The sequence below is a fragment of the Agelaius phoeniceus genome, chromosome 1, assembly GCF_051311805.1.
Source record: "Agelaius phoeniceus isolate bAgePho1 chromosome 1, bAgePho1.hap1, whole genome shotgun sequence".
Taxonomy (NCBI): Eukaryota; Metazoa; Chordata; class Aves; order Passeriformes; family Icteridae; genus Agelaius; species Agelaius phoeniceus.
In genome coordinates this window covers 17,527,870-17,552,214 of record NC_135265.1, presented here as the reverse complement: position 1 = coordinate 17,552,214, position 24,345 = coordinate 17,527,870, and the positions used below count along the sequence as shown (strand labels likewise).

Genomic DNA, 24,345 nt, shown 5'->3' with positions numbered 1-24,345 from the left:
ATATTAACTTTATATGGTTGGTAATCACGTGGATTTATATAATCCATTTTTATTATTGTAAATTAACAGTAATATTTACTTTCATTGATAAGAGATTAGTACAAGATGAGGTTTTTTCGCTCTCTGTGTATTTATTTTGGAGTTTTATAATAGGAGTTAGGAGATGTGACTGAGAAGCCTGTGGTGTATTTCTAGAGGGAAAGACAGTTTTAAGAATATTAATATTTTGTAAGGATACCTGGGTAAAATTTTGTAAAGTGCTACAGAGTGCAGGTGAAGGTAGTTTCTGTGTTAAATCACCTGTCTTGTAGCTGTGGAGACTGAGAGAGAAAAAGCCTGATGGGTGCAGTACCTCCAGGCCCAGCCTGCTCCTGTCTCACCTGTGACAGCTGGAGGCAGATGAGGGGGCACTGGCACTCCCCTGGCTGCTGCTGGAGGGCTTTGTTCTCTTGGTGGTGGTGTTTAATTCCCCACTCCCTTCTTTCCATTTGGTCCTTAAACAAGGAACTTCATCAACACTAATTGCTCTACCTCAAGCCTATAAAAATGGTGGATTGTAAGTTAAAAAGGAGCCAAATGCTGAGTGCATCCCAACACATTTCCCAAATTTGCTTTAGTTTGAATAGAATTAATTTTAGTGTCTGTAACTTGCTCTGTCAGTACCAGCATCACTATCAAAATTAACTGTTTGGGGGTTTTTTTACAAGTCAGAGCAATTATAAGCAGCATAACAGTCTCAAAAGATGGCAAAACCCAAGTACAATTTAGCTTGTCAAGTGACTTTCTGTATGCCACAGGAGTACTTTAAAAATATTACATTAGAGCGAGCAAGTTAGTGGTTTTAGAGCAAGAAACCTTCCTTTTTTTCTTTTTTTTTTTTTCTATATTTCCCTATGGGTACGATGCTGACTAAATTGGTATATATATATATATAAAGTTTATATATATATATAAACTTTATATATATAAAAATAAGCTGGTATATATGACTACTTCACCATAACATTTCTTATGGTATAAGGCTGTATGAAATCACTAACTTTGAGATGTCTTGAGAATTTGAAAGTGGGATCAAGAAAGAAAGTTCCCCACCCCAGAGAAGCCCATAGATAAGGAAAAGATGTATCATCTACAAGACAAGTGAGAAAGAAATAAGTAAATAAGAAATAAGTGAATAAGAAATAAGTAAATAAGTAAAGGAAACATTTTCCTGGTGAGAGATAAGTAAGGATTGTTAGTAGCTAGGTCCCACTGGCAGTCTGTGGAAGCATTTGTCCTGGACTGCCCATGCCTGTGAACTCCTGAACATTTTGAACCTGGCCAAGAACCTCCAAACTTGACCTGGAAGGTTGCAGGCTCTGCAGGGCTGCCAACAGAGAATGCTTTGCTTTTTCCTCTGATGTTTCTGAATTTTTTGAGCTTTCAAAACCTTGCCTCTGGGTTTTAGGGTTTTCATTACATATTCTGCAGCTGACTCACTTGAAAGGTTGATGTGAGAGTAGAATTTCACCATGAGCTTCTGCCATGGTCCATTCATGCAGTTTTGTAATTCTATAATACAGTGAATGCAATCCTATGATAAGATAACTAAGATTGAACTTTTGGATATAGTTATCATATTATGGGATTGTATTCACTGTATTATAGAATTACAACATTAGTTTCTAGAATTCAGAAGCTTCCTGGAATCTGTGGAACAATGACAATACATTTTGAGAGTTTGCTCAAACTCAAGAAAATTCAATAGAAACTCTTGTCCACAAACTTTACTGGTTCATCATTTGCTTACCATACAGAACCATCTTAAAACAATTTACCTGGTGGTTTGTATTTGTTTCTTCTAATAAAGTGAATGGTTGAGATGGAATTTTTCAAGCCTCAGGATAGAAATCTGGAAGACCCAGTTTGTCTCCTATTTGCACTTTTAGAAGGTTGGCAAAAATACTGGTCAATGTATTTGAACTGGAAAGGCTCTTCAGACTAAATGGGCTGGTTCCTGGGCTCCTGTCTTGCTTCATAAGTGTTTGAAATAGGAGTTTGTTGGAGGGAGGCAATGGAGATTCTGTGCTGTTCCTGGGGATGAGGGGGGAGGCTTTTCAGGGCAGTTGGGTCACAAGTCCCTTGCCCTTTGTGATGTGTTGCATTTTGCAGAATGAGAGATGAAAGGACAGAGAGGGGAAAGCCATAACAGAAAACATAGTAATAAGGTAATTTTACAAGCCTCTGTGCTATAATATTGTTGTTCTGGAATTGTAAACCCAGGAAATGGTGAGCAGTATTTATTTATAAATGTGAAACAAAATCTGATGCCTTTAAAGTGCAGGTTAATGAAGTTACTAACCAGAAATTTTCTGTTTTAACCTGTAAGTCGTTTCCTCTTCCATTGTGAACTTTACAACATCTGCATGTTACCAAATAAAATCTATGGTTGTGGGAAAGGACTTGGTTCTGCCTTGATTTGTCCCAGCTGTAGCTTCCCTGGTCTCCAGGATTTTGCTGCTGGATAGAAGTGGTACCTGTTGCCACATCTTCAAGTGGTTTCAAAATGAGAGTTAAAAAGTAGTGATAGAGAGCTGGGGTGGATGCCTGTGTGCACATGCCTGTGTCACATTAAGGCTGGCAGGTCTTTGGTGCTATTTCTGTAGTGGCTTCCAATAAAAATGGATTTGCTCTGTCACATGGAAAGTAAACTTGACATTTTGTTCAGTCTGAGGCAAACTCTTCCAAGCATCCTATTGTCTGCTGAGGTTTATTTGTCTACTGTGTACTGCTACCAGATGCTGTTTCACCATTTCTGAGAGCTCTGAAAACAAGAGGGACATTTCTATAATTAATAATGGAAAACAATTTCACTTTTAATTTTAATGATGTCAGAAAAGATCCAGTCCATCATGCTTTGTGAATCAGCTCCTGGCAGCTGCTGAATAATAGAGAGAAAACTCCAGCTTGCTTTCTCTTTCGATGATGTACCATGTTACTTGTTATTCATTAAGCCCTGTTTTCATGCAAGTTCATTAAATAGAATTGGTGAGTGATAGGTACTGTACTGCCTAAAGGCTATTTTGATTCCCGAGTTTTAGTGTTACTCTTCTACCACTCTTCTTGCTAGTGCTTGAGGAAGAAATAATTACTGTGCAAGTAAACTTGCTGAATGTTCTGGCATTCTTAATGATTTCTAGGAAAAGGGCTTCCAAATTTGCAGTCATGTGTGTTTCAAATAGTGTTATCAGTAGTTATCCTGTCAGGAGAAAGAATACAAAGTTCCAGAGTTTCTGGTTCCAGAGATTGTTTGATGCTTTGCTTTAGCTTTGTGCTGCAAGCTGGAACATCATTGTATATGTCTGTGGTGTGGCCATCTGCTGTTTGGGTTAGCAGGGAACTCATTTTGGAATTGGGCAATCTGTCCCAAGGTTTGGGACCTTGGCTCAAAAACAGGGCCTTGCTGAACCAAGGGAAAGCAGCGTACTGAACAAATTGAAAAAAAAAAAAAACCAAACAAAAAATCTCATCCTTCCAGCCTACATTTGAATTTAACCATCACTTTGGAATGTGTAGTGTTATGCATCTCAGAAGATTGATTAAATGTGGCTGCACTTCTGTGGTGAAGATTAGTTATACTATGGATTCCTACAAGAAGAAAGCTGTCCTGGTTGGAGCTCTCACAATGCAGGAATCTGTACTTCATATTTCTACAAGAAGAAAGTTTAAAGATCTCAAAGCAGAGGAAGGCTGCTACCAAGATTTTGAGCCACCTTGGCACACTTAGGAGTCCATGCATCCCCTGCCCTGAGAATGTCACAAAGCTGCTGCAGGGCTCTGGGACCAGTTGAGCTGTGGGTGATGTGCTCCAGCAGACAGCACCTTAGAATTCCTGTGGGTGTGGTTGGACTCTGTGGCACAGAGACTCCCTGTTGGAGACAGGACAAGGGAGTATTTCCATTCCTATCAATGTCTGGAGACAACCTTTATTCTTAGTCTGAATGCTCCTTGCAGGGCTGTATCAAAGCTCATGTGACACTGTGACCTTCAGAGAACAGCTTTATAGAGTGTGGCTTCCCTAATGCTAAATGGAAGAAGGTTGTAGCTGTGTATGAAGGAGGAGCTCAGCTTGGGCAGGAAAGGGCAGTTGAGCAGAACAGGGAAAAGTGTCTTTTAATCACCAGGGCACAGGAATAGCTTTGTTGGAATAAGTGCAAACCTGAAGGAAAAATAATGATGGAGAAGCATCATTAAATATCAAAAGCAGCACTTTAGAATGAAACTTCTAAGGAATTTACATCCATGGCCAAACCCCCCAGCTCCAGAAGGCAATGGAGGAGTGAGATATGAGTCATCAAGGCTACATTGGCTTTGGAAAAAAGTAACTGTAGATTTGAAATGAGTGAAGCAGAAGAATAGAGGAAATATTTTCAAGGTGTCTGTCTAGAATATGATGGCTTCATATATGGGCCTTGATCACCAACCCTCTAGCTAGCTTTAGACCTAGAAGTGGGGACTTGCCTATGGAACAATTGCTACTCAAAATTAGGACATTTTTCATCAAATCTGAAAAAGGTTGCAGGAAAAGAAGCAAGTATTCAGAGCAAAAAGCAGGATTTCATTTTCCTGCCTAATCTCTGAGGTGTCCTGGATGAGAAGCAGTAAGCAACTAGACAGATATTAATTTATCAAGTGTGTTGCTGTTTCATATAAGATTGTTATAGCATTTTCTTTCTGATTTGTTGCCCAAAAGTTTAACTGTCTTTCCCAGAGCATTTTTAAAAACTCTTGTGCTTGCCTAGTGCTGAAGCAGAGGTGGAATGAGCTATCAAATAGCTGGCAAATAGTGGGTGCTCTGTTTTCATGGTGCTAGTGGGACATGCAGCACCTCTGTGGGCCTTGTGCCTCATCATGGGTGAGTGTGCAGCTCCAGGCTGTGGAGAGCAGTGTGAAGGTGTAGCTGTCAAGCAGTGGGATTTGGAGAGGATCTTTTTCTGACAGCAACAATATGGTGCTTCTTCTCACTGTGGGATTGAAAGCAATCAAGAATAATCTGTAATTCAACAGAGCTCAGATCGTGGTTAAACCCAGAAACTGTGCTTTGAACTTTAATCCTGAGGAACATTCCAGCCCTGAGGATGGGAGACTTGTGTCTGAACATGGAAATATGCTTGACAAGTAGAAAAACTCATATTCTGATAGTATCTTGTAAGTAAGATTAACTTTCCCAATGAGTTGACACATTGTCAAACTGTAGAGGCTACAGTTCAGAGTGAAGCAAAATTAATGAGAGGCTATTGATCAAGTTGTGGACAGAGCAAACACTATGATGCAGGATTTGGCTGTCTTAAATTAAAGAAATGTGCTTTTAAAATGCATGCTGCTGATGGACAGAACATAGCAGAAAGTTTAGTTTTACCAATGGCCAGTAAATAGACAGAAAGACTCATGCAATAATTATGTCAGACTCTGTTTTGTAGTAGAAGATGCTGTGTCTTCATTCAAGTACTAGTGAGGTGGTTATTTTCCTTCAATTTCTGTCTAATGTGACACCACTATAAAAGGGAAAAACTGACCAAATATATTAAAATTGGAGTCTTTATATAGCTGTATTTTCAACCAGGTTTCACACAAAATCCTGAAGTAGAATTTCAGTAAGAATTAATTTTGTAACTAGGAACATAACTTACTCAATTTTGCTCAGTTGGACTCAACTCAAGACTCCAGGAGGTCTTGAGTAGTCAGTGCCTCTGGAAAAGTAGGCTGAGTCCTAAAGATGGGCTGAATACCAAGGAACAGGAACATCAGATTATTATAGCCTGGCTTCATAATATCACAGATCACAGAATGGGTCAGGTTGGAAGGGACCACAGTGAGTTATCTGGTCCAGACTCCCTGCTCAAGCCAGGTTGTTCTGGAGCACATTGCACAGGATTGTGTCCAGATGTTTCTTGAGGACTTGCCCTTGTTGAATTTCAGACAGTTCTTCTCTGTCCATCTCTCCAACATGTTGAGGTCCCTCTGAAGGGTTGCCCAGCCCTCTGGGGTATGGGCCACTCCTGCCAGCTTTGTGTTGACAGTGAACTTGCTGAGGAGGCTCTGCCCCTTCACCCAAGCCTTGATGAGTAAGTTAAACAATACTGAGCCTGGTACTGAGCCCTGGGGGCCCCACTAGTGACAGGCCTCCAGCTGCACCCAGTGCCACTGGTTATCACCTCTGGGACCTGCCATTCAGCCTGCTCTCAGTCCACCTCTCTGTCCTCTCATCCAGTCCACACTTGCTGAGTTTGTCTATGAGGATGTTATGCTGTTCACTGATGGCACCAGTGCCAGCTAAAGCTTTCCTTGTGACTGTGGAGTGTTCAAAGAGCATTCTCTGGTGTCTAATAAAAGATATGTCCTCATGATGCAGTGTATCCCTCAGCAGGGACACTCAGAGGGTATCTCTTCTCCAGGAGGATGTTATTTTCAGGAAGCTTGTGGGAACTTAGCAAGTTTCTGACTCCTGCTGGACTGTCTGGAACCAGGCAGTAAGTTCAGAAAGTGACTGTGGGCTGTGAAAACAGACACAAAGCGTTGCAGATCTTTTCAATGTGGTTATGTATGTCTTGCTAGTGTGTGGAATCAGCCTAAAAATCATGTTTTAGGAATAAAGAAGTAATTACATGAATAGTTGCTGGAAATGCAATAGAAATGACAGATACATCTGCTGGCTAGAAAATGTTGGTTTAGCAATTTTATCCATGTTAACTTATTAAGATACCATGCACTGTTTTCCACCATTTTATTCCCCTCCTTGAATTGTGTGTCTAAATGACCTACTGATTATAGCAGCTATTCGTTAGCTTTTGGATGAACCATAGGAAATTTTTTCCCTTTCCTGCTAGCAGGGCCAGCAGGCTGTCCATGCTGGAAGCACTTCAACAGTCAGACTCTTTCCAAAGAACAGTGCAGTCTCCTGGATGTTTGGCTGTGCCCTTCTGTGGGATGAGCTGTGCAATTCCTGTGCACCCCCACCTCCTCTTACTCTTTCCTATTCCAAATAAGTTTTCTGTGCTTAAGCACCACAATTGTCTTGATGAGTTACTGGGTTGGATTGGCTATTTTAGTATTTCCTATTGACCTATGGAAGAAAATATGAAAGTCTGGTTTTAGTACTGTAAATAAATATTTTTAATAAAATTTATAAATGTGTAAAATGGATTTCAGAATGGAACTAGTTTGCATTGTCATAGGGCCACTAATTGCATTTATTGGCAGAGATGGGCCAACTGAAAATTTGATTAAAAAATTTTCATCGGTAAGGAATACAAAGTTAGGGGTTTCTGCATTTCTTAAAACACTGCATCTTTTGTAGGGATCAGGAATAGATACAGCTTTCCTCCCCACCCCAAAATTATTTCAGAAATGACTCACATTCTTGCAGGTTTTGGCAAGCTTTCTTAATCCCCTGTCTCACTCTGTGGCTCATCTTCCAGGCAAACTTTGCAACAGTTGCTGCCAAGCTACAGATGAATGCAGAACTAGCTGGCAGAACCAGACATCCAGAGGTAAAGGACCTCTGTGTGTTTTGGCATATTACTTGACAGCTTCTGGAACTGCAGATAATGGTGGATATTTCCAGTATTGGCCATATGTAGAGCCCAGAATTACCCTAGTGATAGGAAGGAAGGGTTGTAGAGACATTATGAAGAGAATTCTCTCTTAATTAAGACCCTGAGGAAGTGAACTAAACTTTGCTCTAAATGAAGTTTAACCTGTGCTAATGGTGAAAAATGTCTTAACTCATCTTCAAAGCCAAGGATATCTGGCCCTGAGAAAGTGCCTTTGAATTAATTACACTGCATTATTTAATGGCTATAAAATTCTCAGTCCCTTTGGTGTCTGTTAACAGGTTCCCCTGTAATTGCAGTGCAGTTTTCTAGGAGAGGAGACATTGTGATTTTACTGTTTAGTATGTTAACCAGAAGCAAAGTTTAATGTGTTCCAAAATAATATTCAGGTTATCAATGTTAATTCCACACTATAAAATAAAGAGATTTTTATTTTTGAAGTAGTCTGATTGTAGATTACACAGATATTTTCAGCAGTAATGAAAAATCTGTCTTAAAAAATATCATTACTGAGACCCTATGAGTGTCCAAGCTACCCATCCTCTGAAAATTGCTGTAATTGTTGTACTTTGAGCTGTCTGTAAAGGATCCTGACTGTGGGAAGCTGTTTGTAAGCTGACTTGGGTTCTCCATGTGCATGGCAACAGCTGTTGATGGGTTTTCTGCTCCTTAGCCCCACCATGGTCCCCATGTAACCTGCCTTCAACACTGCTCAATTAAACTTAGTCCCCTTTCACCATCTTCCAAGAAGGTACTATGATTTGTACATATTTCTGATCTCCTCTCTTCATTTCTTTGCAAAATGCTCCACTTCCACCATTATTTTTTTGGCTAGCTTGTGTATTTGTAGTGTTTGTCCACCAGTGGGCTGATAACATCATCATGGCTGAAGTGAAGACAAGGAGAACCAGAAGGGAGTCAGTCCTGTGTGTCCTCAAACACAAGCCTGATCACCCAACTGAGTCACATTTCAAAAGAGACTAATTAGATATTAAAGCCTCTACAGTCCCTTATATTTAGTGAATGACATTAACTTTTCTGCTCATGGTTTGTCAGTAGTCATGTGTCACTTATCATTATTTGTGTGAATGAGCTGAGGCTCCTGTCCATCTCTACTTATTCTCATCCTACGCTTAACAAAAGCAGAATAGTGAAAAATCAAATTAAAAAGCACTGAAGAATTTTTAGCAAAGCATCAAACTATAAAGACAAATATTGTCCTGACAACTACCTTTGCTCTAAAGTGAATCAGATCAGCTGTTGCTGTGCTTTGACTGACTCAGATTTAAAGACTGACAGATTTATTCTGTGTCCTGTTGCTGGAAAACACATTTTTAACTTGAATATAGAAAGTAATTACCTCCACAGATGCATTCAGAAAGGAGGAGGAGAACTACAGGGGCCTAAGTAACCCTGCAGTAAAAGTAGAGAGTGGCCAACCCTGTCCTGTCTCTTTGAACCAAAATGTACTGTTGGAGTAGAAAAGCTAATGAGCAGTGTGGTTGGCAAGCTGGCTGCCTCCCAAGCTGTCTGGAGGCAAGCAGGGCCTTCCAGGTGATGCTCAAGGTTCTGGGACGTGTGGTGTGCTCACTGCTCACCTGTGACACACTGCAAACACGGTAACACAACACTCTGGGCTTGAAGGGTAAATGAAGTGAGAAAAGAAAATGGGTAAAGCCTTTTCAATGACAGAGCTGTCACTGTCTTAGGCCAAAAGACTTTGGCTTTTATCTTCTTTATTTTATTTTTTTTTAATTTATTTCTTGTTATTGTAGGGGAGTTTGCTTGTTTTGGTGTTTTTGCTTTTTTAAAGAGTGAATGTGCTTCACTTGAGTGGTAAACAGCATCAGAAAAATCCTCCTGCAAGGGGTTTTGCAGGGCACCAACCTGCTGCTGCTGCTATTGTGTGCCAGGTACAAACTTACTCTATACATTGCATTTTCTAGAAATCCCTTATGTACTGCCCCTAACCAGAGCAAAGAAACATGGGCTTACTTGTATTATCTTTGTTAAACTTTATCTATCATGACATTGCTCTTACTACATCCTTTGAACAAGAAGTTGGCTTTAGAAAAGGGAGACAAGCTCATTACTGTATGCATGTGGAAATACAGATTTTGAAAGCTGCTCTTTGAAAAACTTGAAGTACCCAACTCAAGGCTGGCTGTATTTGCTGTATTTTTAGTGCATTTTTAGTTGGGTTTTTTTTGGTTGTTTTTTTTTTCTTATATTGTAAAATTGCTGGTTTGCCCCCTCTGCTCTAGAATGCCACTGTATGGATTTGTTTAGTCCTTTATCTGAGTTTCTAAATTACATGTGGGACATGATGCCACCTGCTTTCTCTGAAGCTACTTGTTTGTTTTTGCCTTGTTCTCCCCTTCTGGGTGGCTCACCTGCTTTGTGTGTCTGCTGAATACTTCCTCACTTGGTTTCTGGCTAATCACATCTGATGAAGGGCTTTGTCTCTCTTGTGCCAGAAGATTTGGCTCAGACTTCCAAAGCAATTGCACAGGTTATTTGAAGGGTTTCTTTTTTTTCCAACAGAGATAATCTTTATCACATTAGATTTTACCAACTTCGTCCTTTACAACAAGCAGCATAAAATTAAACCAATACAGACTTTTAAAAAACTGCTTTAGATGTTGTGTTTAAATGTGTTAGAATCTTGTGTTGATTTAGGAGTTATTTGTTTATAAATAATCTCAAGATAAATATTCATGGAATATCTAAGTTTTTTTTTTTAGCTGAACATATGATTTAAAGCTTACTATTAAAAGATTTGGAATCATTACATTATACTAATACTGTAAAGCTGAAAATGTAATAGCAGGGAACAGACAAGTGGAATAAATGCACTCTGTGAATTCTACAGACACCTATTACTCTCTCTTTAGCAAACATGATGATAAACCTGATCTTAATTGCAACCAAGCCATCTATAAGAACTGGAGGTTAAAGCAATACAAATTCCATTTGGGAATGTGGTGTCCTGAAGGGCATGTCAGTGAAGGATCACTCAGTAGCCACCTGCATCTTTCACTGCTTGCCCCAACACTGGCTGCTGGCACAGGAGGTGTGATACAAGCCTAAATGGAGCTTCTGATCCAGCCTAAGGTAGCTGCTTTTCTAAATTGATTGAAGTATGATTTTTCAAAAGCTGATGACTACTGATGAGGCAAAAATGCTCAGGATATGGTGGGTTTATTCCCAGGGCTATGCTTTCACATTTATAATGAAATTTGAAACCAGGTCAGTTTTTTGCTTCCTTTTGCTTATGTGGAAGCAGGTATTTTTCACACATCTGCTTTTATTCAATGCTAAGTTCCATATGGATCAAATCCCAAGTAACCTACCAGCAGATGAATATTTTACTGGCAGTGTCTGCAGAGCCTGTTGTGCATCACTCAGTTCCTGTGCTCCCTGGGTTCCTGGTCTGCAGCCTATGGCCCGTTCTGGGCTGGGCTGGTACAGCTCTGCAGGGCTTGGGCTCAGAGTCTGCCACCTGAACCAGGTGCCACTTGTCAGGGCAAGGATAAAAGCTGCTTGCTTCTGCCTGCTCTGTGTCGTGTAGATTCACCTACAGACATCCAGGAAAAGCCTTTATCTGTAAATAAACATAGCAAACAAGTCCGGACTTTGTTTGCTAAACTCCTTTTGTACCGCAGAAAACAGTTTATTTATTTCCCTTTTCACCATAGTATTTGCCACTACTGGTTAATAAAATATCATCTGTTAAATCTTTTGTAAAAAGAGTGGAGTTTTTTCTTTCCAGAGAAAGTATTTTTCTCATTTTTGGCCTCATAGTATTTAGTGGTTTTCCTGCCTAGGTGTTGCAATTTCTTTTAGAGTCAGGCTGTAAATAATTCTGTTTCCATGCAATGTTGAGCACAGTGGATTTTCAGAGTTTGAAATTGCATCTTGAGAGATCTAGGCTTCTTTCTTTCCATCACACCTATCAACATGATATTCTGATCCCTATTACATCTTTGCCTGGGATCATGTGGACTGCAAGAAACAATCTGACTGATGGTTTTTAAGCTGTATTACAGCTGCCAAATTCTGGAAAAAAAGATAATGTCCTAGACCAGTGAAAGGTAACAGCATTTAAAGTATTTTGTCCATTTTCAAGTTCTAAACTGGCCAGAGACAATAAAATAAAAGTTGCAGGTTTTTATTTGGTGTGGGTATTGGATGTCTGTGAAAGATTCATCAGTAAAGCATTGATTTTAATGCAGAACAGATTAATGAACCTGCAGCATAGTTGATATGAGTGATTCTGTGATTCTTTAAATTTGTTCAGTGGCAAAGGATTATGAATACAGTACTTGGGGTGCTGCAGCATTCACATAATACAGTGGGAGCTACTTATTTTCTTCCTTTTCTTCAAAAAGAAAATGCAGTCTCTACAGCAGCATGTACCTTCATCTTACAAAGCAAGAAACCAGAACACAGAAGAAAATTTTTATCTGAAAAAGAATTTTTACTACTTAACTACCTTTCTGTGCTTGTTTAAAGAGGTTTGGCTGTCATCAGACTTGCACACACACTCATTCCCCTTCAATTTGTCTCATCCTCTACCCTGTCAAAAGTCACATTTCTGCAGGGTGAAAATAATGTGAAAAAAAAAAATAAAGGGCCTTCTCTTTCCTTTTTTTTTTCCTTCTTTCATTCTTATGCAAAGGCTGAATGAATTTTCAGTGTTCTTGCATACCAGTTTCCTACTTGCTAATTGTTTCCAACAGCACTGCCATCAGATTGGCAAAGGGTGCAAGGAGAGATGGTGCCATAGTGGCTTCCTTAACATCAGGCAGAATTATGTCACAAAGCTGAGATTTGAGATAATAAGAAACTCTTAGCTTTTTTTTTTTTTCCCTGAGTTTTTCTAGAGTGTCTACAGTGCAGACTGTCCTCTCTTGTGTACATTTGATTTTTTTATACTCAGGCATTTTTTACTGAGCCCTGCCCTCTGCATCTTCCTCCTAGGCACAGGCAGATATTGAAGCATCTCCTAAAGTCACAGTCACAAACAAGTGAAAAATACGGAGGTGAGAGGACAGAGGCTGTTTTAGTTAAATCATTCAATTGGTCACTGAGGAGCTGCTAGTGTCTAGTTCATATTCATGGGACACCTACACTATTGGTATGGGAAAGGCATCTAGTCTGGTAGTCTGCTTTCATCTGATGAAGTGAAATAAACTGTTCTGGCAATCACTATTTTACAAGTGTTCCTACCTTTATGTTGCTGGACTGTTTCTTCCCTCTATACTAGGCAAAGTCCATTTGATGTACAGAAATTGTCTGACAGTAGATGTTCTGTCATAGTAATGAATTTTCTGTGGCTGACCTGATGTCAAAAGCAAGCAACAGTGAAACTGAGTTTAAATGAAACTTGATTCGCATATTGCTACCTCAAAAAATTACAAGATATTTTAAAAGTATGGGGCTCCTGTTGGCATAGATTTTTTTCTCTTTCAGCCAGGTCAGATTTATGTCTGCAGCCATTTTCTCTAACAAGTAGTTGTCTTTTTCTTAGCTGGACTAGCTCCACTTTGCTGTTGTTGTTGTGGAGGCACCAGCATGTGCTGCCAGCAGAAGGCTGGGGCTTAGCTGCAGGTGTTCCTGTTCTTCCTCACACAGTGTGAGCTCCAGCTGCCTGAAACCCACCTGCTGTGCTGGGGAAAAGTGCTGGAAACCCTTCAGAAAAAAAAGCCACAGCTGTCTAATGTCCTGCCTCAATCAAATGTGCAAGAGTCAAATTTGTCACTTGGTCAGTTTATCAGTGGGACAGGCTGGATTATAGCTGTCTTTGCTGTTTGTTGGAGATGAACAACAAGGCAAAAAAGCTGGAGTGATATATGACTATGGGAAAAGCTGCTGAGGAAATACTGAAATACTGTCAGTCTGGAAGGAGTGCTGTTTGTTCTTAGAAGTCTGTGCAGAGTATCTTGTAATGTTTTTATGCTTGAATGTACATCTGAGTATACAGTTGTGTGATCATCTGCATGACTTTTCTTTTTTTTCCTTTCTCACAGTGCATGCCAATTAAAGGCCTTGGATTTGTGCTTGGAGCCTACAAATGTATTTGCAAGGCTGGATTCTATCATCCCAACATCTTCTCAGTGAACAGCTTTCAGAGTAAGTGCCTTTGCTTCAGTTAAAAAAAAAAGAACGCAGAGCTAGCATTAATAATGCAGGGCTGCTTTTTATCCTCGTCAGGGTTATACAGTAAAATCCCAGTGGTTGGCAAGTCTCAGATTATATAATCACTTAAGGAGTTCTAGCCCTTTGGTTTGTCATTCACAATACTCTTGAGGATCCTGTAAAACATACCCACTTGAAGAATATTTGATTTGTAAATAAATTAAAAAACATGAAAAGAAGCCTTGCTAAGGGGAAATAGAGATTTCTGGCATCTGTGCTCATGCACAAGTATTCTGGAAATTAATCTACTAATTTTCTGTTTAGCCAGAGGAAATTAGAATGCCCTAGCCTCTAGCTTTGTGCAGGCTTTAATTGTTTTCATTTTACTTCATTTGCAAAGGAGAACTCAAAGGAGCATCCAAACTCTAATACATGCTGATGAGGGAATAGAGATGGTTCAAGCCTGGGAGTCTGGCTGGATGTATGGATAACACGCTCAGGACACACATTGTATGGCTCTTAGACTGAATTGCCACAACAGGACAAGCAGAACTTGGGTGATGTTAGGAAAGACAGACAAACTGCATGCCCAAAGCTGATGTCTGTTACTGTCATCATGTTACTGTTGCTGACCAAATCCTGCATGGATTTTGTGCTGAAATTGTTGCAGTTGTACTGGTAGAGCTCAGGCTGCAGTGACAGGTGCAAAGCTGCTGCTTGGAGGTGTAACAGGCATCCTTCTCTGCCTCCTGCTTTCAGGTTCATCTCATGCCCAGCTTCTTTTCACTGTCCTCTAGCCAGAGGTTCATGGGTTCATGTCATCAGCTCTCACTGTGAGATCAGTTTGTGTGAGATATCCAGGGAATGGCAGTGAGTGACTTTCACTGAGCTTGGTCCAGGACTGTGTCTGTTATCTCCTGCCTTGTGTGAAAACAGCTGCTTCTGCTTCCCAAGAGAAATACCTCTAGTACCAATCATCGCTTAATTTACATACATACATATATTTATATATGGGAGATAATGTCTCCTATGCATATTTGTGGAATAAATAGCACCGTTTGTTCAACGGTTTATCTGCTGAGTGTTTCCCTTGTCTTTTCATATGATAAAGTGTTGCAGAGGGCAGCCTTGTGATAGTGCTGTTTCTCTGGGCTGTGTGAATCTGTTGCTAGAGTAAGGAGGATGTTTGGTTCTTCCTGAAGTGCAATGAGTTCTGGTGGAGTTAGGATTTAATTCCATGAGACAGCATATAAAGAAGACTTCATACCAAATGCCATAGAACACACACAAGAAATGTGGCTTGAGATCAAAACAACATTGACCATTAGGGGTGAGATTAACTTTATTTCATGTCAGTTGTGTAAAATATATATGCTTGGTATGTATTAGTCACCTAGGTTTCAATTGCTGTCAGCATCAAGAGCATGGGTCCTCTGGAGAGTAATTTGTCTTTAGATGGAAAACACAATACCTCCATCTTTGCCCCATCTGCTGTAGAATGAAGAGCCTTAAAATGGCTGTTTAGCTCCTAATAAAGTGAAATTTGTCTAAAAGAAGTTTGTAAATGCTGATATTGTAGGACGTAGGGGGCCAGTTTCATTTGAACCTTTGTTGCTGTGAGGTAACCCGAGTTTTGAAACTGTAGTGAAGAACTTTTTTAATTCATCCAGATGCAGCTCCATCTGCCAAGTTGTATAGATTTCAAAAAGTGAACAGGGAGACTGGAAATGACTGAAGTAATGAGAAAAGCCTGTGGTTCAAAGGAAACTTGGCCCTGTCACACAGCTGCATTCTGTAAGAAGAAAAGAAGAAAAAATGACATGGCTAAAATGGCTGTACTATGTGTTTGGTGGTTCAAAGTGATGTTAACATAGGAATTCTAGATACAAATTCTGCAAGCAACTTTGACAGAAACTGTCTGACCTGGAGAACTCTTTGTGGAGCTAGGTTGGTGAAATCTGATGATAAAAGAGATGAAACTGAGTAGAAATGTTAATCATTTAGGAAGTATTCCTAGTGGAAGAAAATAAAGAGGCAGCAAAGATTTGCAGGTCTCAAGATACCAGAAAGGAGATAGATAGAAAAAAAAGACCAGCTTTGTACTTCACTCAATTGAGAAATTGGATTGTATTGTGTCCTGAAATGGGAGCATTTCTCAGTGATTCTGGGATTTTGTGCCACAGCAAAATATGGATAGCTGCAGTTTCACATTGTGTCTGAAGTGTCCAGTTTTTGGGTGGAGGAAAGGTTCTGCTTTCAGCCCAGATTAATGTTTTTGTTTGAATCTGAAAGATAACTGTATAAAATGGCTTTGCAGAGATGTTGCTCCGCACAGTTTGCTGGTTGGCTCTGTGGGAACCTGCAATGTGACATAAACAGTGTCCTGTGTTGGAAAGATTCTGCAAATCACAAAGATTCTGCAAATTGCTTTCTTGTCTTAAAGCAGCGTGGTGTTGCTGCTCCCAGGAAGGCTGCACATGTTGCAGGTTCCCAAAGAGTGTTTGGGACAGGGACACAGCTGGAATTCAGGCTGTTCTCTTACTGAATAAGAAGCCAGGTAGGAGGGCGTTTCCCTCCCAAGTCCATGTTCGTTCTTCAGAACTGATGGTGCCAAAATATGTAAAACCTTTCTATTTTTTCTGCATGTGTTAATGAGGACCTTGAATACTAGAAAGGAACAAAGTTATTACCATACTTCTAGGGTGTCTTTTGAGGTTGGAAATTTATTTTAGGAAAAAAACATGTTTCATTTACACAAGTTGTATTAATCTGTAAGTACTTGAGTACATGGTTATGCACTTTCTCCTAATGGCTCATTTTTAGGTAGCACTATTAGTATAGATAGGATAACCAACTGATGATTACTTATATTTTAACATTCCTGTAACACCCTTCTCTAAAGCACTTCTGTTCTCTGCCTTGTGGGGTAATCAGGTTTGCAATGAAAAGTCTTTAGCAGAGCAATGGTGCTTTGTTCAGCCTTTACATACATACATATATGTTTGTATATATATGTTTGCCCTTTAGCAATCCATCATCCATATACTGCAGAAATTCCCAACTCTTGCTGTTTGGATGTGGAACATGCCCTGCAACAGAAGTGATTCTTTTGTCTGAATATGGGTCTTTGCTGTCTCTAACACTGCCATGATCACATAAAAATTTCCAAGAGGAGTTTCCAGTTCAACAAGAATTTTCATTTTTTGCACCTGCCCTTTGGCTTTGTTTCTTCAACAGAACCTGCACATGCAGATATTTGTACATATGAAGGTTGTCACTGACTTAAGTGATCCCTTTCTGGGGTGAGGCTTATGACCATGGCTGATGACCAGGGTTTGGTGCCAAGAGGTCCAGTTACATTCTCACCAAGTTACTGCAACATCCCTGATGCGACTGGAGTGTTCCTAATTTACTCTATTATAGAACAGGAGCAGAATCAGTCTTTTGTTCTGCTCAGTGCTCAGCATGCACTGTGCTTTGTGTGTTCATGTGCTGAGCTCTGACTGGAGTGCAGGATGATTTGGTTTGGGACAAGGCAGTCCCTGCCCTGGCTCTCAGCAGTCTATGGTGCCATTCTCACTCTGCAGGAAGGTCTCAGCTGGCAATGTCACAGCTGCTGAGGCACCCCTTGCGTGGCAAAGTGTCCTTAGGAGAACTGAAGCTGATGAAGAGTTACCCTCAGGAGAACATTTCAAAAACAGATGGGCCAATCAGACAGAAAAGACTGGGATAGAAGAGAGAAGAGCTAGGAAAAAAATATGGTGGAGCGGAAATAGCTGAAACATTTAAGCTTTTGTTTTATTTTATTATACTTCATTTTCGTTTGTGCCCTATTCCTGCTTTCCACCTACTTTGCTTGGTTCTTTTCTCCTTTCTTTTTATCCTTTTTATTCTTTGGTTACTACATTTTATTTCTGTTCTTTCTTTCTTTTTTTACACCTTCCTCATTTTTAGCTTTAACTTCTGCAGCACAGTGTTTGCTTCCATCTCATTTGTGACAGTGCTGAAACTGCTACTACCTTACACAAAGCAGAAGTTACTTCTTGTCCATCCACCTTACTGTGTCTAGAATCTTTTGTCATCTTTTGAGGAGGAAAAAATTTTTTTATTCACTGCAGGAAACATGTAATGCTAAAGAACTGCTGAGATTGGACAAGGCACAATGAAACATCTAGCAGTTCTGTTAGAGGCACTCTAGGCTTGGCTTGGGCTGTCTGTGTCTTGAATTGATGTTACATTGATGCTGGTGAAGGGACAGGACCAGGCAAAAAGGGCAGAAATGTTCATCTATGCCTTGGGCAGCTGTGCCCTGAGACATACAGTCATGGCAAGGGTGTGGGTGAACAAGATCCATGTCAGTGGTATATATAATGAAAAGTTCTTCCCCAGTAATTTATTTCAGAAGGGCTGAAAAAAATATTTCTTTTTGTCAAGAAGAAAAAAAACCAAAAAACAAACCTCCAAACACATAGGAATTGTTAATTGTTCCCCATTGCATTATGGGAAATTTATTGTAGATCCATTTTTTTTGATCTTTCTTTTATTAGCTGTAAGGAGCAATCACATGGAATCCAGTAGGTTGGAAAAGACCTCTGAGATCACCAAGTCCAACCTGTGAGCAACCCCCACCTTGCTAACCCCACCAGAGCACTGAGTGCCACACCCAGTGTTGCTCCTCAGGCACCTCCACCTTCATCTGATAGTCAAAAGATACTCACAGAAAAATCAGTCCTGGCTGGCAGGGCAGCCTGTGCAGAAGATGTGCATCAGTGATCTTCCTTTGTGTACAACACACCATACCACAGAAGCAATAGATTGGAAAAGACCTCTGAGATCACTGAGTCCACCCAGGACCAAACACTGCCATAGGCTGGACCATGGCACTGAGTGCCACATCCAGTCTTTCCTTAAACTCCTCCAGGGACAATGACTCCACCACCTCCCTGTGCAGCCCATACCAGTCTCAGCAGACACATCTAAACAAAAGTTTGCTGTTGTGCTATAAAGTCATACCTGTGGGATATTCACTTCAACATGCAACTGTTTATTTACTGTTATCCCTGTTGTGTGTGATTAGCATCCATATGAAGACACTCCCACATATGATTCTGATAAGAAACTGCTTGATAAAATGGAATATAGTGTATTTGCAATGACTTTTAAGGTTGAACATTTCAGAAGTAAAGTGCATCAAGTTTAGAATCATGCTAAATTATCAAGCCTTATTCATATAATATTTGTGACAAGTAGTCTCATAGCTGTGGGTCTTGAACTATATTTTTCTCTGTGTAAGTTTTTATACTGCAAATAATTTATTTAGTTGACACAATAAAATATATATTAACAAATGGCTTATGGGGCTCAGAAATGTGAGGTTTTAAAGAGATGGGCTAATTGAAGGCAGCTGTAGAAATGATAAAGGGACCGATATATGGTGAAAAGGGTGACATAACCTTAAATGTTGAGGAAATGAAGTGGAAAACTTGGATAGTAGGGAATGCACTCTTGGTTTGGATATGGAGATGGGAAGTGGGAGACTATGACTTCTGTCTCTGGCAGAGCACAGCATGGGTCTGTTGCTCTAGCTGTGATTAAGAAGCAGGGATCTGATGTTAAATTTGGAGAAGGTGGTTTCTGCTACAGCTCTTGGAATGGTAATGGGCTGAGGTCCATGGGTGTGTGCTCTGAAGAGAAGTTCCAGTTCTAGAATATCTTCAGCATTAGTGTTCCTTAGGGGCTCTCCATCTGCTTGGTATGCCCAAGCATGGTTATTTTCCAAGATTTCCATTCCTACCTCACACAGTCTGGGTCAAAAAGGCACAAGATCTCTTCTTGCTGACTCCTTGTATCTAGAAAACTGACTTGCAACATGAGTCAGCACTACTCTGCTATATTCAGGTTTCTGACATCTTAGTTCAGAATAGAGCTCCAAGGAGAAATTCACGAACTGCGTGAGAAATACCATCCTGTTCTTTACTCACTCTGGGATGTGGGAGGGAAGCATTACTACACTGAGGACAAGGAGCACGGCCCCGTCCCTTTCCCAGGCTTTGCCTGGCAGCACATGTGTGTTCATGCACATTTAGCCACGGATTTGAGAAAGCAAGAAGTAATTACCCTTGTAGAAAACCTTCTGCTTCAATTGCTTCAAGCTGAAAGTCTGAAGAGAGTTGCATAAGCCCATGTGTATGTGCAGCATAGGTGGGATAGGTTGTCTCTTGAAGGACTCAGCAATGCATGATTTACTACTTTCCCTGACAGAGAAGGAGAATTTTGATCAAAGAAATTGAAGCAGTTCTCTAGCATTGTGAAAAGTGAGAGGAGTTATCACACATTATAACACATCCATTGATTTGGCTTCAGTTACATTTTGTCATTTTGTTGTTTCTGTGAGCTCCTAAGGCTGTCTTACCTATAACAAACATTTTCAACAAATTCTTCTTTTCCTTTTATTTAACAATATTCTCCCCTCCTCTCTCCCCGCCCCACCTTTCTCTTTCACCTTTTAATTCTATTCATGGCTTGTAGGGTAAGCAGCCTTACAAAGGTTTATGGGCAAGTGTCATAGATCAGAAAAATTAGGAATCCTTCTGTGTGTCCTCTTGATGGGTTCACATTGATGGATGAGTTGTCAGTTCAAGAGCAATTGATTTTCCTAGACAAAATAGGTGTGTCTACTTCCTGGTGTGCTTGTGTGAACAATGGAAGACTATACTTAGACTAAGTGCACTGGTTTTGCTTTGGGGACAGAGTAGTGCAATCATGCAACAGCCTGTTGAGTAAATGTTAATTAAGAAGGTTTTCATCTAATTTAAAACTCATTAATTCACTCAATAGCATTTTTATAAAACTGAGGAACAATCTGAAATGGGATCAGAGCTTGTACTATGAACATTAGGTAGTTAATGGGTCTGCCCTTCATCTGTCTGTGTAAAATCCATTCCTTATTCTCAAATATTTAATGTAATTTTTTCCCCATTCAAAATTCTTCATAGAATTTCCTGTGCCAATTTAGCCCACTTTAAATGTAACAGGAAAGCATTTGATGTTTAAAAAGCTCACTTTCCCTCATTGGTCTTGGTTTTCTGAATGTTACAAAGGATGGTTAAGTGAGAAAAGCAGCACTGGGTGAGCTATTTTGTAATCTATTGAGAGAGAATGGGAGGGAAAGAAGCCCAGCAGAGGACTGGTGATGAACTCCCCCTCCCCTCCAACTAAAGGTGTCTCCCCTTGTGCTTCTGATACTTTCAGGAAAGGATGCAGAAAATCGCTTTTCTGGTGGTGAATTGTCAGAGGAAGTCTACACCTGCCTGCCCTGCAGAGAAGGATGTTCTTTCTGCACAGATGATACTCCCTGCTATGCACAGGAGGACAAGTATCTACGGCTGGCTATCATCTCCTTCCAGACGCTCTGCATGCTGCTGGACTTCATCAGCATGCTGGTGGTCTACCACTTCCGCAAGGCCAAGGTAAACCCCTGGGCTTCATTTGGGTGTTCCTGCTCCTCACTGTGCAGTATATGCTCGTTCATCTTTGTTCTACAGCTTCCCAGTTTGAGGGTCCCTTGTGGTGGTGTTCACAGGGGTCCCAGGACGAGGGAAGAGATGAGAATCTTGACTCCATGTTTCAGAAGGCTGATTTATGATTTTATAATATATATTATATTAAAAGAAATTGATATATTAAAACTATACTAAAAGAATAGAAGAAAGGATTTCATCAGAAGGCTAACAAGGAATAGAAAAGAAAGAATGATAATAAAGTTTTGTGACTGACCAGAGAGTCCGAGACAGCTGGACTGTGATTGGCCATTAATTAAAAACAACCACATGAGACCAATCAAAGATGCACCTGTTGCATTCCACAGCAGCAGATAATTCTTGTTTGCATTTTGTTCCTGAGGCCTCTCAGCTTCTCAGGAGAAAAATCCTAGCAAAAGGATTTTTCAGAAAATATGTCCGTGACAGTTTCTCAGGCAAGAAGTGCAGCTCAAGGGGAGGATGGGATTTCCAAACAGGAATGTTTTCCTGAATTGTTTATGTGGTTTTGGGGAAGAAGAAGAAAAAAAGCTGAGCAATTTGTGTCTTCCACAAAAATATGCTTGCATTTATAGATGTTCAGCAAAAATCAAGGAAACTATTAAGTAATTTTGGAAAATCAGGCCAGTTAAATATGCACATATCTAAAGGGACATGGGGTTTTTAGAAACTTGGGATCATGAAAGTCTCTGCATTACCGCTACTGGGAATGATGTTTGGTTTCAATATATTTGAGTGTCTGGCTGGAAAATAATTGTGGCAAAGAGAAATCTTTCTGAATAATTCTAGTTCCTAGAGAGTTTAAATGTGGTTCTCTGGTTAAAAATTATTAATTTTTCACTACAGCAAGAGTATACTAAGGAGTATCTGTAAATTGCTGATGCAGCATTTATGTACTAAGCTAATGAACTTTCTGCTTTTACCTCCCTGAAAATCTGGTAACATCTCGGAATCTCGCTGTTGCCTCAGTAAATGCAGAAAATTCTCTGAAACTTCAAATTTATTTAAAAGAAATGAACTGAAGATGGCATATATTCACTACCTGCATTTGGGAAACGTAGGTGTACACAGTATGCTACATTATTGAAATTAGTAGCTTCATCCACTTTCTATATCTAGATAAGTATTTCCATTTTGGTTTTTGGAACACTTGATCCCACAGTCTACCTGATCCTGCAGTGTCTGTGTTACAAATTCGTGGCTCATTTTGAAAGATTTTAATATCCTGCCAGGAAATCACAGAACGAGCAGTAACATTCCTTTTTTTTATCTCTTCTGTTTCTGCCAGTGTCTTTGTATTTAATGATATTATAGTAAATAATTCAAATTACGGACTTAATTGTATTCATAAAGCTTTTTTGTTATGAAAAGTTTGTTGTAGGCATCTGTTTAGTTGCTTGACATTAACTTGGCAGAAGAACTTCCTTCTGATTTTGTGAGGTTTTAATCTGTTAATGTTACTCACTTTTAATGTCCTAAACAACATCGTGACAAGCATTTCTTGTGATTGAACACTATTTCTAGACTTAGAAAGTGATATGCAGCTATTGCAAGATGAGCTTCACTTCTTTTTTACACACCACAATATTGATTCTTTTATAGGAAATATTTATATTTTCTCACAAACAGGTTGAGAAATACTTTTCACTCTTGCACTTGTACACCTGCATATGTTCTGATAGAGATATCTGCTACAGTAAGAGGATGTATCTTTATTAGACATAACACAGAAATCTTCTGTTTCACAAAACCTGTTAGTGATGAATAGCACATTTTTACATTTGTGATGGTTAGTTAGTTCTCCAAAGTAGTCTATGAATAAAGAAACACATGGAATCTGAATCTTTAATACCAAAGCAATACTAAAGCAGCATATACACATCTTTTGTTGTCTCTGAAGTGCTTTTCAGTCATTAGGAAAAAGTTTGTGCTTTTTTTTTTCCAGATTCCCTCTTACCATAGGTAATCATGACATATGAATGTGTGAGAATCAGTCATAAAACAAAGTATTCTTTTTCCCTGAAAGAAAAATTATGCCTTTGAGACACTGCCATTCATTCAGTTGGCCAGAGATGGATTCAATTACAGTTTTGGTACCTTACAGGAAAGTTAACTTTTCTCTAAATGTGTATCTCACAAGGAAAAGGGAAGGAAACATGAGACAAAAGAAATAATATGGTGAAACAAACCTTTCCATTATGACTGATGTTTTCAAGGAATAGAAACTGATGGATTTTTCATTCCTTTTCATGTCATTCAGTTGAGTTTTTCTTGGATATTCCTTTAGTGTTTTTTATCTTGTTAGTACAGCATGAAAAAGATCTTGTGTGTTTACCATGACGTGAGAAGTTGTATGAAGGGCAAACATACTGAGAACAATGAGTATTTGCATAAGAAAACTGCTGGTTATATTGGGAAATGACAGAAATTTGGAGTGAAGGAAGAAAACTAGTAGCTTATGATGTGCTCTCTGCCAAGGACGTAAAATCATGAATATGAGAGAACACACATTGAAGTATATTCAAAATATCTGCCCTTTTGAGAATTTCCAACTGTTAGTGAAGCAAACCACAATTAGGTTAGTATCTATGTCTGTGATTAAAGTTGCTGTGTTAAACTGCTCATTTCCATTGTGCTGTGTGGGAGTCAGAGAAGAGCATTTCTTTCGATTCTCTCCCACGTGTAGCACTACAATATTCAAATGGTTGCAAAAAATAGTTTTTAATGCAACACTTTAACAGAAAGAACAGCATACTGCTACTATATCAAGAAGCAAACTTCAAAGTGTTTAAGGGAGCAAAAGATGGGAGTTGAAAATAAAAGATGTTCAGTTAAGGCCCTTTCAGTGCTGAAAGGAATGAAGAGTAGATACATGACATTTTGATCTGTCTGTTGATCAGTAAAATCAGAAGATATATGGGATCAAATTACCTCTGTAGTAAAAGTGACTGCTGAAGGCTTCTCAATGCTTCTGCTTCATGGGGGCTCCTGGTAATTACTACTTTCAAAAAACTAAGGTCCTGAAAAGTTAAGGTCTGCCAACAGAAAGCACTAGGGAAGAAACACCCCAGGCA

At 39.6% G+C, this 24,345-nt stretch overlaps 1 protein-coding gene across 1 annotated transcript in view; it reads left to right on the top strand.

The window, feature by feature from the left end:
• Positions 1 to 24,345, top strand: part of GPR158 (G protein-coupled receptor 158) — a 188,005-nt gene that overhangs the window by 65,717 nt on the left and 97,943 nt on the right. Inside the window, exons 3-4 of the mRNA XM_054640621.2 lie at positions 13,625 to 13,727; positions 20,985 to 21,202. Coding sequence (XP_054496596.1) covers positions 13,625 to 13,727; positions 20,985 to 21,202 — 321 coding nt within the window. The remainder of the gene's footprint in view (positions 1 to 13,624; positions 13,728 to 20,984; positions 21,203 to 24,345) is intronic.